The 15,637-nt window shown below is 34.8% G+C and overlaps 1 protein-coding gene across 2 annotated transcripts; it reads left to right on the top strand.

Moving 5' to 3' along the window:
- The first annotated feature begins 12,494 nt into the window (after positions 1 to 12,494).
- Positions 12,495 to 15,253, top strand: LOC145134218 (bHLH transcription factor RHL1-like). Of its 2 annotated transcripts, none has more exons than XM_079069094.1 (8): positions 12,495 to 12,615; positions 12,769 to 13,147; positions 13,222 to 13,311; positions 13,390 to 13,548; positions 13,652 to 13,717; positions 14,167 to 14,232; positions 14,406 to 14,480; positions 14,778 to 15,253. In XM_079069094.1, the coding sequence occupies exons 2-8, from the start codon at positions 12,773 to 12,775 to the stop codon at positions 15,090 to 15,092; spliced, it is 1,146 nt and encodes a 381-aa protein (XP_078925220.1). In that variant the 5' UTR covers positions 12,495 to 12,615; positions 12,769 to 12,772; the 3' UTR covers positions 15,093 to 15,253. The 2 variants fall into 2 exon arrangements, with proteins under 2 accessions (XP_078925220.1, XP_078925221.1); XM_079069095.1 differs by having other exon boundaries at positions 12,501 to 12,615; positions 12,779 to 13,147.
- The last annotated feature ends 384 nt before the right edge of the window (positions 15,254 to 15,637 follow it).

The following is a 15,637-nucleotide window of genomic DNA, read 5'->3' as shown; positions in this document are numbered from 1 at the left end:
CCACTGACTCCTTGACATATGAGGTTCTCTTGTCAAGAAACATTTCTTGACAAACAAATATTCAAGAGTTAGTGTAGCTTCTTATCAAGCTTAACACTTCACACAATTGGTCTTAGTTGGTCTTTGACTTATCCAAGACATCACAACTTACCAATTTCAATTGTGCAAGAATATGAAAACTTTTCCAAATTCCACATTTGATGAGTGTCATAAACCTTCTTAAGACTTGTCACTCAAGTCACAATCTTAGAGTACGACTCTAAGACTTGATTTTGGAACGAAGTATGATTGACTTCTTGATTTAACCATTTTCACAATTCTCGATTCCTCTTCTTAGACATACAAATGTACTAAGACTCATTTAGAGGATCAGTTGAGATATGGTTCTTAATCATTAAGACTAATCATAAAACACAATAAAAGGTACTCTCCCTTCTTCTTAGATTAGAGAAACTTTTATCTTTCTGCCTACTTGATTCTTATTATTCGTTATGCTATTCATTGAAACTCTTTCAATCAACTCAGAATTACACTTAATCTTATAAGTGTAATCATATTTACTAAACTTTAGTAAACCATGACGAATATCTTTATCACTCTTGTGGTGGACTTGATCAACGCACAACCTAGTGTACTCGATCTCCTATTCCTTCACTTGACACTTTGTCAAAGAATTAGTCTAAATTTCCCAAATGTGAAAGTTTTTCATTCATCATACAATATATGTTGCATGATTCCAAGTTTCTTTCCAATTGAAACTTGGGCGATGAGAAACTCTCCCTATTTGGTAAACTCTCGACACTTCCACAAATAACCTAATTTAGAATCAAATCCATCATTGCTAATAATGGAAACATTCAAACATCAATTTTTCATACATGCCATTGCAAGGATAAATAAATAAGACAAAATCAAAATTTATTTTATTGCGGAAAAAATTTGTCCTTACAATGCAATTCAACTGAAAAACTATGCTATTACATATTTCTTAGCAATCTACCCTAACTCTAAAGTAGCAGCTCAAAAATCCAATCTTTGAATCCATGCGATCGAAATCCATTTCTTCACGATCAGATTCAGCTTACTTCTTCCCTTAATTTTCCTCTCTTTTCTTCGATCCTACAAAACATCAAAATGTAATCTTATCACATCATGTATTGAAAATCAAAGAATAGGAACTTATAGACTTAGTTATTGGATTTTACCTGAAGTAGAGCCATACGTCTTGACTCTCCCATCTCTTAGATCTCTCAGGTAGTTTGGGCAGCTTCGTCTCCAATGCCCCTTCTCTTGGCAATAAAGCAAATGGACTCTTTTGGAATGGCACAAGGAACTATATCAAAATTTACATTTTCTGGATTTCCAATGTCACCATTTTCAATGTCCATTGAAGTTTGGGAGTTTGATTTGCCAGACAAATTTGCTCGATCAGCACGCCAAATCATTTCTGATTCAGCAGCTATAAGCAAATAGGTCAAATCAATGAGGGTCACGTCATGGTCCATCATATAGTACTCTCTTACGGACTCACTATATGATTCAGGAAGTGACTGAAGAACCCAGTCAACAGCCAACATTTCTGAGATATCGACACCCATCATCCTTAACCTATCAATGTGTGACTTCATCTCTAAGATGTGTGCACACATAGGTTTTCCATCTTCGTGTTTACTTGCCAAAAGGGCTTGAGTGAGCTTGAACTTTTCAAGCCTTTGAACTTGTGGGTTAGGGAGATTAATTGGAGGAGGTGGAGGAAGTGAAGCATGACTCTCATTTCCTTGATCGTATCTTTGAACGCCATCTTCATTTGGAAAGCTTGTTCCAATGGATTTAGGAAGACCATTATTAGATTCAGACATCTACAAAACGGGATAAAATTCAAGTTAGTTGATAAGAATCCTTGATGTAACACCCAAATGAGACATCAAGGCTAGGATCCAACACAATACTTTGCAACCTAGAAGAGGGATGCCGTAATCTAGTTGCAGAATATTTGAAGGTAGGTAAATGATGATTTACCAATTCCCACCATGAAAAACGAAAAAGAAATTAAAGTTTTAAATGAATTGAAACTCCTAGATCTTTTGAGATTCATTGAACTTTTCAATGGCATGTTTAAATCTCGATTATGCCCTTCAAGTTTGCGACTGGGATGCCGAGGATCACAAACAAGGTGTGAATAACCATGCGAATCACATGGTGCACCTAATGCTACTACCACCTAATCAATGTGCCGGTTAGCCACACATGCTCCATTGATCTATGATAAACATCGAGCCGCCCTTCGCCACCAATGCCAAACCCAAATTAGTGTGCCGGTTAACCACACACGCTCCACTAATGTTTCGACAAGGGTACAAAGTGTAATTCCATGGATTAGCATACAATTCCACATTTTTTGCCTAAAGTAACTAGAATTTGGGAATTTGTAAAGCATGTAGTTACTTTGTACTTCATTATACTTATAATGGAAGGTTTCGTCCTATCCTACCCGTTCGGCTAACGACCCTCCACTAGTCAAGAGTGCGGTGGGTAAGAGTGGATACCCATTCAATCTCCATTTTATAGGCAATTTCCTTAAACACCCCTTATAGACCAGCTTCGTGAATGAGGCCTACTAACGGTAAGACTGACTGTTTACTCATACATATATATAATATTAGACTTTTAATGTTATATATAGTATAGGGTGTATTTTACACTTTTAAAATACTAGGTGGTTTAATCTAATAAATTATACTTTTAATTTAATTAAATGTAAACCAAAACTTTATGGATTTATTAAATCTCTTTTAATCATACACTTTAATTAATTAATAAAACCATAAGGGTGTAATTTGAACTTTTCAAAGCACTTGAGTTTTAGATTTTAAAAACTTCAAATTAAGACTTTTAATTAAATTTTAAAATCCAAAACTTGAGGGCAAGTTTTGAAACTTTTTCAAACTTAGGGTTTAGAATTTAAATATTTCAACATTAAACTTTTAATCAAAATTTTAAATTTCAAAACTTGAGGGCAAGTTTTGAAACTTTTCAAAACATTAGGGTTTAACTATTTAAATTTCAAAAACAAAACTTTTAAGTTCAAATTGAAACTATAAAACCTAAAGGGAGTAATTTGAAACTATTCAAACTTACTAGGTCAAATATATATTTATTAATAATCCTATATTATCCATATTTAACCAAATCCATTAATTTTGACAAGGATAAACAATCCAAACATGAAAAATCGATTTTAGGCAATAAAAACGAGTTATGGCAATTATCCTTAGCAAAATCTGCTCAAAAATTCGAAAAATCCGGCAACAGACTTGAAAACTCGTCGAGTTGAGTATAGAACTCGTCGAGTTCATTACCAACTCGTCGAGTTCATATAGAACTCGTCGAGTTCCTGCTCCAGACAGCAAAAACTTTCGAATTTTTGATTTTTGGCAGTTCAATTATGCTTCTATTCAATAGAAAAACTACCTAGTCTCTAATACCACTGATGAGTTTTGAGCATAACATCAATCCTATGGTGTTCATGCAACCCTAATTGCTTGGATCTAGTTTTTCTACTTTGAACATGCAATAAACCTCCAAGACTTATAAACCATAGATCTAGCATACAATTAATCAAATAAACATGTAAACTAGGGTTTGGATCTTACCTTGATTGTTATGTAGCAATAACAATAAATTCCTTGGCTTCAGAAAGCTTAGTGCCTCAAGTGTTGCACCTCTAATGGAGTCACAAACACCACTAAGCAACTTGGATGAAGAGAGAGGAGATAGGAGACATCAAAACCGGCTGGAAACCCTAAAGGAAGACTTGTCCACGTTTTTGGGTCTCAAGGGTTCTTTAAATAGGTAGGCAATTAGGGATATCTAACAAAGAAACCCTAATTTGACTGCTTAAGTCCTAAGCAGCCCATGGACCCCTTCTGGAACATGCCTTGGACGATTTCTAATGGGCTTCCCCATAGAATTCATCCAACCTATTATTCCAAGGTGATCCATAGCCCAATTGCAATTATCTTATAATTACAATTCCAGTCCCCTAAGTTTAATTAATCTCTTTTAGCCACAAAATTAATTCTTAATTAATTCTTGACTAATATTAATTAAACAATATGATTTCTCCTTTAATATATTATTCTCATAATATATTAATAAATCATAATTAAACCTTTCTCTCCTTAATTCATCCTACATATTGCTATGGTGAAGGCAACCCAAAAGGACCATGCTCATAATCGGGTCAAGTACATACGAAAATAGTTATGGACTTAGACACTAATCCAACAGATATTCCACATGCCGATCAAGGTGAAAGATCAATCCCTTATTCGTGCATTGGTGGAACTGGAAATCATTTTTCTCTTCCTCCACCTCCTCCAGTGATTCTCCCTGACCCACGTTTTCGTCGACTTGAAAAGTTCAAGGTCACTCAAGCCCTATTGGCATGCAAGCATCAAGATGGAAGTCCTGTGTGTGCACACATTTTGAAGATGAAGCTGCATATTGACAGAATGGGAATGTTGGATGTCGTTTTCCTGAGGAAGATGGCTGTTGACTTGGTTCTTCAATCACTTCCTGAGTCATATGGTCAGTTCGTGAAGGACTACTATATGACAGACCACGACGTGACCCTAATCGATCTGACATATTTGCTAATTGCTGCTGAAGCAGCAATGCTTTGGCACACTTGTCAAGAAAATTTGACTGGAAGATCTACTTCCCAAATTTTCATGGACATAGGAAAAGACAACGTTGATAGTCCAGAAATGATTTCTTCTCCCAAGGGAGAGAAATTGGCCAAGGTCGAAAAGTTTGACCATAAGAGATTGGCTGACTTTGAGATAGTTCCACGTGTCACTCCTAAGGAGTCCATGTGTTTCTACTGCCAATTGAAGGGGCATTGGAAGCGAAACTGCCATGACTACCTGAGAGATCTAAGAGATGGTAAAGTCAAATTGTATGGCTCTACTTCAGATACATTCACCATCTAACTCTAATAAGTTCCTATTTATAGATTCTTATTACATGATGTAAAGTTACATTTTGATGTTTTGCAGAATCTTAAGAGAAAGAAGGAAGCTTAAAAGAAAAGTAAGTTGAGTCTGATCATGAAGAAGTGGATTTCGGTCGCATGGTTCGATGATCATATTCTTGAGCTGCTACTTAGGAGTTATGATAGATTGCTTAGGAATATCAAGAAATATAGTTTTCATATGTATTTGCGTTGTAAGGACAAGTTTTCCGCACATTATTAATAAAATTGTTTTATTTACTTTACGTTTCCTTGCAATGGCATTTATGGAAAATTGGTGTTTATATATTTATATTATTAGCAATGTTGAAAATGGATTTGATTCTTGGTTATATCGTTTGTGGTAGTGTCATAAGTTACCAAGTTAGGAAGGATTCTCATCACCCAAGTTTCAATTGGACAGGAACTTGGAATCATATGATTTGAATTGTGTAATGTATGAGAATCTTGATCCTTGGGAAATTAGGACTGATTCCGTGTCCACATATGTATGTGAGTCAAGTGAAGGAATAAAAGATCTAGTACACATTAATGTGGAATAGTCAGATCCACCACAAAGGACAATAAGTCTATTCGTCATGAATTACTGATAGTTCAGTAAATATGATTATACTTATAAGATTAAGTGTAATTCTGATACATTGAAAAAGTTTCAATGTATAGCAGAACGAATAAGAAGAATCCATTGTGCAGAAAGATAAAAAGTTTCTCCAATCTATAAGGAAAGGAGAGTACTTTAGTATCGTGTTTTATGATCATCTTAATGATTTAGGAACCATGTCACAATTGATCCTCTAAGGACACCTTAATACATTTACATGACTAAGAAGAGGAATCAGGAATTGTTGAAATGGTTATATCAAGAAGATGAGTCATACTTCGTTCCAAAATCGAGTCTTAGAGTCATACTCTAGTTACTCCAAGTTATACCTTGAGTGATATGTTCTAAGTAGGTTTATAACACCTCATGAAATGTGGAATAGAAATGTTTCTTACTCTTGCATATTTGAAATTGGTAGTTGTGATGTTTTGGCTAAAACAAAGACGAACTAAGACCAATTATATGAAGTGTTTCTTGATAAGAACCCGCACTAACTCTTGAATATTTGTTTGTCACGGAATGTTTCTTGACGGAAAATCTTATACGTCAAGAGGTCAGTGGGAGTCTTAATGGTCTTGAATAGTTTCAAGAACTAATCAAGCATAAACCTTTTAGTTATCACTAGCACACGACCTGAGGTTACCAACCTATCGTGTTGACATATTCTTATTTATGTACCTATTCCAGTTAAGTTGACTATGCATGTGAGTCCTATGAGTTCTCATTTGATTGCATAAGGAAAAAGACCTTGATCAGTGAAAGTACATTGATCAGTGTGGGTGAGCTGCTCAATAACCTGGAGGCACTGGTAGGCCCTTGTGCTGCCGGATGGCAAGAAATTAAGAATAAGCAGGTTCAATCCATATGAGTGTGAATTTGCCATAAACCTTGTCTTATGATAGTGGTTGAAAATGACAAGTTCACATGGATAGGAACACATACACCATAAAATCTAAGTGGCAATAGGTTTCTCTATACTTCATGAAAATGATTGTGAGGAAACACTTTCACTAGTAGATTTTAAAGGATTAAAGTTAGCAGTTGTGATAATTGCGTTCTCGAATTCGAGTATGATTACGGCATCCCTTTTCATAGTTTGAATTGTGAGAAATGGCAAATAGTTTGAACATTCGGGACTTATTGCTATAAGCTTTGAAAAGGTTTAGACACACACACATAAGCTGTCTAATGAAAGGTGTATGAGCTTGAGAAGTCTAGATAGAGACTTATCAAACCATCACGTATTACAAGTCTGAACTTTGGTAAGAAATTCAATAGGTATTTCTAGAAGTCCAGCTGATTTTGAGTACATGTCAAAGCTAGTGGGATCATAATTGTTATGCTGGTAAGAACATAATTGTTATGCTAGTGGGAGCATGATTATTATGTAAGGTCTTGCAAGTTAGCAATGCTATTTGTAGGAAACAAAGTTTTAAATTTGCAAAGTTGCAAAATTTGGAAATTGTTTCGCTATAGAAAGATTTAAGGGAGAGGGCATTTATACTTCATTTCAAATCTAAAAGCTTAGATTGAAATTTTAATCAAACTTAGTCATGGTCACATATGCATATCATGTTGAAGTGTTTCAACATAGGAAATTCTATATATGGGAATATTTTAGCGAGAGACTGGTCCAGTATCATGTCTTTATGTAAGACATTATAAATCGTATCCCATATGCTTCAAGTATTGGATCGATTACATATGCTATAATATTCGCCTGATCTGATTTTTCCAAATGCCTAGCGCGTTAAGATAGAAAAAGGACTATAACCAGATATCACTAAAGTTGTTAAACAACTGTCAAGGACAATCTAAGGTTTACCGAAGATTGGTTGCTTGTGGATAGTTGGAAGTATAGTAATGGATGGACTGTATTGATATAATTATGAATAGATAGGATTATATTAAGAATGGATTGTCGTATGGTAATTATGGAAATGTTTCCATAATGAGAGTTGGATATTAAGAATCTATGTGTAAGTTAGAAACTTTTATGCAAGAAGGATGTTCAAGGAATGTATCTTGAATGTGAGACTTCATTTCCGGGGAATTGTCTTGTAAAAATCTAAAATGGAATGCTTTGTAATATCATTGGCAAAGTCTCTGTAACTTTGGAGCCTCGACATTTGTTAGGCGTGTTAAACCCAACAAATAAAGGGGTACAATATACTCCAAAAGAATCCCACTATATTGCACTAAAAGGTAGTACAAGGCAAGCAGGGTCGATCCACAGAGACACGGGATAATTAGTCTATACCTCTTTGCGCAAGGTACTATGGTCACCAAAAGTAAAGAGGGGGGTTTTGAATGCAATAATTAAAACAAACAATTAAAAACACAAGTAATCAACTAAAAGAGTGAATTAAATTCAGAAATGGTAAGGACTCCAACCTCATGTATGACAATCCAGCAATGTGAATCAAAGATGACAAGACATTTGTTTCATTCTATCTAAGTTGGTACTTGAAAGTATTAACAAGCTCTAACACTTTCCATTCACCACATTAATCAATCAAAACAAGCTCTTTGATTAATCCTAACCTTATTAACCTAATCTAAACAAGCTCTTAGAAGTAGATTAAAAGATTGCATTAAGCTTATTGTGAATGTTCCCAACAACACCCAATACTCCTCATAAGCTCGGGAGCGTAAGAATGTGTGAAAAGATTTACACTAAATTCATTCATAAGAAATCAATTTAATGCTTGTTACTTAGTTCAATTCATAAAACAATTACGGATTTTGCAAAATGAATAACTTGAATGACCTAACCCCAATTCAAGTGGCCAATAAGAATCATTATTAGAATCAAACATTCGATTGAAGTAAAATCAATTTCACTAGATAGAAATTAAACACAAACATCAGGTCATATGATTTGATTCACAACCAAAAAGTCAAAACATGAAATTGGAGAAGTTAGGGTTCTAGCCATACATGGCTAGAACAAGATCACAAGTCTAAAAGATGAAATTAAGTGTAATTACAACTTACGAAAACGAGAATTAATGTTTCCAAATGATTAACGGACAAACCCTTGCGAAAACCTTCGAATTCTCCTCTCCAATGGTGCTCTGATATGTTGTGTCCCCCCAAAAATGACCCAATTTTCCGTAATATGAAAAATAGAAAAACTGCCAAAAGTTAGTTTTCTTGGGCCGAACACGGCCCGTGTTCAGCATAAGGCAAAAAGGGCACGGCCCGTGTTCAGCTTGGTCAACAACTTTCATTTTTGGTCAACACGGCCCGTGTTGAACATAGAGTAAATCTGACACGGCCCGTGTTCCCCTCTGACTCCGAATTCAAGCTTGATTTTTCCAACTTTTTCGTTCTTCGCCCGATCATCCCGAAATCTTCACCAATGCTTCCCGACACTTCCTAAAGCGCGTTCCAACCTCCGGTTTACCTGAAAAAGACATGAAAATGTGCAAATAAGGTTGTTCTAGAGACTAACATGAATATGATGAAATGCAAGAAAAAGGAAGAACAATTATGCTAAATAGATGCATGAAATGGGACTAAAAGGTGTGCAAAAAGGTGCACAAATAGCACCTAACAACATTACAAAAGGATTATTGCATGTAAGTTTAGACTACTAACACATTCTATTAGTGGCAAGAATTTTGTATTCTTACACTTATAAGGATTAGGAAATTGTGAAATGAGCATCATTCGAAATGTGTTCAATTGATCTATTTCACAAAGGAAGGACCATAGATAAACATAGTGTGCATGCTTGGAGCATGGGATGACTATTGTTTTAATTCAAGTGTTGAGTTGATTAGTCGAAACAATTTACAATGAATAAAGTCTAATTAATATGGTGATTAAATAATAAGTGTTTTATTTATATTCAAAAAGTTTTGAGACCATATTGGATTAAGTTATTCTTGTGTTTCACTTTGCATGTTTTACTTCCCGAATAATAAGATTGTTCGAGCATCCACATTCGATCATACTTTGGAAGTAAGTAATGAGGTAAGACTGTCATGAATCCGACTGTAGATTGTTTAAGTGCTTAAACATAGCAAATGTTTGCTGCAGTGTTCATGAGTACTCCTGAAATAGGAATTTGAGTATTGGATTAAACCCACGCTCATTTGAATCACTTCATGGATTTTATCACGAGTGATTGTGAGACGATAATATCTTATATTCTTGAAACGGAGACATATAGTTGTTGTTTACGAGTCGGTTGAGCATTGATAATACGTAAACGCATCAGTAACTTGATGTTATAAAACGCATTGTTGTGTGTGATTTGATGAGTAAATAATACAAGCATATGATTTGAAGTTTATCTGTTCCTTTTAACCTAAATGGGATAAAAGCGATATTTGTGGGCCCCTCGATGATTTAGTGATGACACCCTAAGCGCTTGGCCAAGCCTAGACTAAGTTGATGTGTTCAATTGTAGTCTGTAGTCAGTCATCGTAAATTGGAAGTCGGGAAACAACACATGTACATAGAGAATGATTATAATCCATGTCTCATGTCCATACGATATCTTGTAGAACGGAGGAATAGTTGATCATTTATCTAAAGGACGTGTTACTGATAAGATCAGAGTTTGACAACGGCTTTTGAAAGATACGATTGCTAGTCATATTATGAAGTCATACTTACAATAATAGTTATTAGACTTATCCAAGTGTGAGACTGTTGGATTAGGTGTCTAAGCCCATAACTATAATTGGTATGTACTTGATTTGATATGTAGCATGGTCCTTTTGGGTTGCCTTCACTCATGCGACTTGAGAGGTTGACTAGTGGAGAGAGAGAGTAGTATTTATTATATGAGTAATAATTTGGTACTCAAAATGATTTTATTAATATATTATAAGATTAATATATTATTTGGAAATCTTATTATTAATTAGTAATTAATCAGAAATTAATTTGATATTAATTTTGGGATTAAAGGAATTGATTAATAATGGAGGGACTGGTTTTGCAAATCATTGATAGTTGCAAAGTTGGGTTGATAGACTCCTATGGGAGGACTGGAAAAAATCTATAGGAGGCCCTATAGAATTCGTCTAAGGCTTCTAATTAAGGAGGTCCATGGACTGCTTAAGGCCTAAGCAAGGAAATTAGGGTTTCCACTTGAAAACCCTAGCAACCACAACTATTTAAAGACCATCATGCATGGATTTTCGGCCAACTATTGTCTTTGGAAGAACCCTGGCCGATTTCCTCATCTCCTCTACTCATCCTTTGCATTGAGTGTTTGTGACTCCACTAGAGGTGTAACACTTGGGGCACTAAGCTTTCAAGAGTCAATGACTTCAAGGATTGTCTTGTTCTTACAATATAACAAGTGAAGTAATCATCTAACCCTCTTTATACATGAAATCGAAAATTGCATGCTAGTCCATAGGGTTATTGCTTTGGTGTTCATATTTGTATGTTCAATAGAGAAAACTTAGATCCAAAGCAATTAGGGTTGCATGATCACATAGGAATGTAGATATGTTCAAACCCATCATTCTTTGAGTTGATAAAGAAAGCATCATGAATTTAAGATCTCTTGCTCGTGAATGTCAGCTGCTGGAGAAGAATTAGATTAGGGTTTCCTAATACATTGCAAGTTTATGGAGAGAAAGATAGAGGATGGAAGTCGGACATAAAGAGAAAGGTAATTAGGTTTAAAATGTTTAGAGAAAAGGGAAATTAAAAAAAGTAACTTTCGGTAAAGAGGGAAAATATTAGAAATTTTAATAAAGAGGGGAAAAATTGAAATCTTAATAAACCAGGAAAAAAATTAAACTATCTCCAAATCCTTCATTTTTTCACTTTTTTAATTTTTAACTGTGACAATAAAACACTTATAGTGACATTTTTTCCCTTCATTTATCGTTATTATTTTTAACATTTTGACACACATAAATAATTAAATTGTAATTATAAATGTTTATAGTCACAAATTGTGTTTTAATCTGTGACCATAAATTACTTATTGTCACATGTGTTTTTTTTTCCTTTTATTGTAATTTTATTTTTAGACACACATAAATAAATAAACGTGACAATTGATGACATTTTGTCATAATGATCGACTGTGACTATTGAATAATATTTGTCACGTTTGTTATATAAAACAGTGACGGAATGTGTGAACATAATTTGCAATGGTGATAATATTTAGTTAATATGTGATTAAAACACTACTGAAATTTGATTAATGATATTTAGTGACACAAATAACCAAAACCATGCCAATCCTGTTTTGAAAAACTAAATTTGATTAATGATATTTAGTAACACAATTAACCAAAACCATGCCAACCCTGTTTTCAAAAACAGTGACCATATGTTATTTTTGTATTAATGATTTAATTCAAAGGTATGAAAATCCTCATTCCGAAGCATTATTTGTTAAAATAAAGATAAAGATATATTTAATTCAAAGGTATAGGAATGAAAAAATAATGGAATAATGGATATAGGAGGATTGAAGACTAAGAATACATGGCCAATTATATATAACTACAAAACAACTCAATATATTAATGTCCATTTTGCAATAAAGTCCCATTTAACAACGATTTAGGGAATTTCACAACCCCATTACGAAAACTAATACACTAAACGACTAAATCACAATATAATAGTCAGGTTCCACAAAATGGCTAGTATTTTGCAACCTTAGCATTTCGCAATACCTTTTGTGTTAGAAAAACTGTTTCGCAATGTATTTCGCAGTTGAGATGTTACAAAGTAGATTTTGTGCTATGTCGAAAAAATATTATTCGTTAAATACAACAATTTTTTATTTTAATAATTATCCCTTTTCTTAAGTCTTAAAATACTCTTGGAGTTGGTTAATGGTTTGGCTATTTATAAGTACTTCCTGAGAAAGAGAGAAGCAAGTGAAAAAACATACCAAAAACACAAATCTATTTATGCTGTTCAAAGCTTCTTCCCAAATTCTGTCATAAATCAATATTCTCAACTTCTTTTCACGTTTTCCCAGGTATATATATACACACATATATATATATATATATATATATATATATATATATATATATATATATATATATATATATATATATGTATGTATAGGTCCTAGCTTTTGTATTGTTAATTCAGAGTTTTAAGTGTCTATGTGTGCCTTTCTTTGAAGAAAAATGCAGGAATCACAAATGTCTCTTCAAGATCTTCAAAACGATACCAACGGCTTTGATCAGACAGTTACTCATGATGATTTTCTCGATCAAATGCTCTCCGGTCTCCAAACCACCGTTTCCTGGCCGGACATATCCGCCGCCAACGGTGGAGGTGGTCAAAACAAATCAACACTCCCCTGGGATGTCGACCATTTTGACGACCAATCAGCATTTCTATCGTCTAAGCTCCGTCAACACCAGATCACCGCGGCCGGCGGAGCTCGTACTCCGTCTTCTCCGGCGAAGTCGTTGCAACTGTCAAGAGGTTTAGCCCCCTCCGGTGAATCCGGCCTCTTTCAAAACGATAACATCGACGATTCATCTTTCAAGTCGCCGGTAACTTACTATTTCATTCACAGCAAATATAATCCCGAGTTCTTCCGTAACACACTGATTTTATTTTTACATAGATTGGAGATAACAATTCGATTCAAAATCTATTTCATGGGTTCACCGGATCTCTCACATCCAATCAAACCCAGCCATTCCGTAATCTACCAGTAAGTTTAGCCAATTTCATTTCGAAACCCGTTTTTATTCCTTGAAATTAAATACGATCCGGGAATCTCTCGATGCAGGTGCAGAACTTCGGATCTCCGGGAGCGGCAGCGGCGGCGGTAATGAACCAAGTACAGACCGCGACTGCAACACCGGGTGGTGGAGCACCGTCGCAGCCACGTCAGAGAGTGAGAGCCAGAAGAGGACAAGCAACTGACCCACACAGCATAGCCGAAAGAGTAAAACACAAGATTCATACCCATGTTTTTTTGTTTTTTCTTGTAAACCTCGTATTACGTTTTCTTCAAAATCTTGTTCTTATTATCGATCGGAATTTGGCAGTTACGACGGGAGAGAATTGCGGAGAGGATGAAGGCTCTGCAAGAACTCGTCCCAAATGCTAACAAAGTAAGCGTTTCACATATAAATTGTTAATTAATTAAGGCATTTAATTAGCCGCCGGTGACGGCGGTGTTACTTGGTGGCGCGTGGGGTTTTGTGCATTCCTGAAATTGAAGCTGGAAAGCAGATTATACGGAGAGAAGCTCCGAATAATGATAGAGAGATGATGGTTATGTGGGGTGGTTATTTTAGTATTATCCTTAAATATTTTTAATTATTATTTTAATTCCATATAATTATCATATCATTTTACACATGCTCTAAGATTTCCACATTCAATACAAATCTCGTAATTTTTACAGTAAAAAGGTAAAACGCCTTGGATTTCAACCCATCTTTACTCCTAAAGCTTATAAAGATGTTCACTTTATTATTAAATAAATACGAATACTTTAAAAAATTGGAGGAATATTTTATATTTTAAATGTTTATTAATGGGAACTGTGGAATGACAGACAGACAAGGCTTCAATGCTAGATGAGATCATAGACTATGTCAAATTCCTCCAGCTCCAAGTCAAGGTACTCCTCTCTCTCTATATACACAATTACATAAATACATTAATACACATATCTATACCATAACATATAAAACCATTTGTAACTGCGCTTGGTTACAAAATATGATGTATTTTCTATTACTAAAAAACGATAATTTAATTACGATAAAAGAGAATGAAACATTTTCTTTACAGGTACTGAGCATGAGTAGATTGGGAGGTGCCGGCGGCGGTAATGGTGGTGGTGGTGTTGCTCCCATTGTTGCTGAGGTAAGAAAAAAGGAAATGACATTAACATTATTCTTTCTTTTTGTTCATTATACCATTCTTTTCTTTAAAAATATTGCAATCTTTATAAATTTTGTTTGAAAAGTTTTATAAAAAGAAAACAAAGTAACATTACCTTAAAAACCAATCTTTGTTGAACCTTCCCCACACTATATAAACGACAAAAATATAGAAAAAAAGTGCATGCGGACTATACTTTGACAGATTACATCTCCCGTTTAAATTACGTTTCTACCCTCATGCGACATCCTTCCCAATGTTTTTATCTTTTGTTTACAGGGTGGTGGAGCAGGACGAAGCAGTAATGGAACGACGTCGTCGTTCAACAATGAGACCATGGCGGTGACCGAGAACCAAGTGGTGAAGCTGATGGAGGAGGATATGGGATCCGCCATGCAGTATTTACAAGGGAAAGGTCTTTGCCTCATGCCGATTTCACTCGCCACTGCTATCTCCACCGCCACCTGCGGCACTCGGAGCAACCACCCGTTAGGCGGCAGCGGTGGTGGAGAGGGTGGTGGGCCGTCGTCTCCTAATATGTCTGTGTTAACAGTTCAGTCGGCGAACGGCGTCTCTGTGAAAGACTCGCCGTAACCGTTGTCTTCCGACCACTGACCTTTAATTTCCTTTAAAAGAACAAAAGAACTTTGTCAGTTTTATCTCATGCGACTGTCTGACAAGTGTAACAAACACGAGGGTTGTTTTGAAATTAGTTGTAACCAGTGTCCCAATGTTTTATGGATGTCGTTGTGTTATGCCTTTGATCTCTAAATTACAATTGTGTTTAGTATAAAGATTTCTTTGATGCATTTTTTTATCAAAAAATTGTTAATTACAACAATTTGATTTAAATATAATTAGAATTTTTTTTATATGCTACTCAATTATACATCCACATGGAAAATGGAAAACCAAAAAGAAAGTAATCGTCACTAAACTTCATAAGCATATGTTAATATACAATTTTAAGGGGAAATTGAAAAATCTTGGTATTCAAAAAGAATAATCACGAATTACTTATTTTTTTTGAAAAATAATCATTTGATCTAGAATTATTTATTTCGTACCCGTATTTTGTAATGGGTAAATGAGTATAAGGATCTGACCCGATAATATGGTCCTCTCTTATAAATAACATT

Source organism: Lactuca virosa, chromosome 8 (genome assembly GCF_052849685.1).
Source record: "Lactuca virosa cultivar CGN04683 chromosome 8, Lactuca_virosa_CGN04683_v6, whole genome shotgun sequence".
NCBI classification, from domain to species: domain Eukaryota; kingdom Viridiplantae; phylum Streptophyta; class Magnoliopsida; order Asterales; family Asteraceae; genus Lactuca; species Lactuca virosa.
This window is presented reverse-complemented; position numbering and strand designations above follow the sequence as displayed.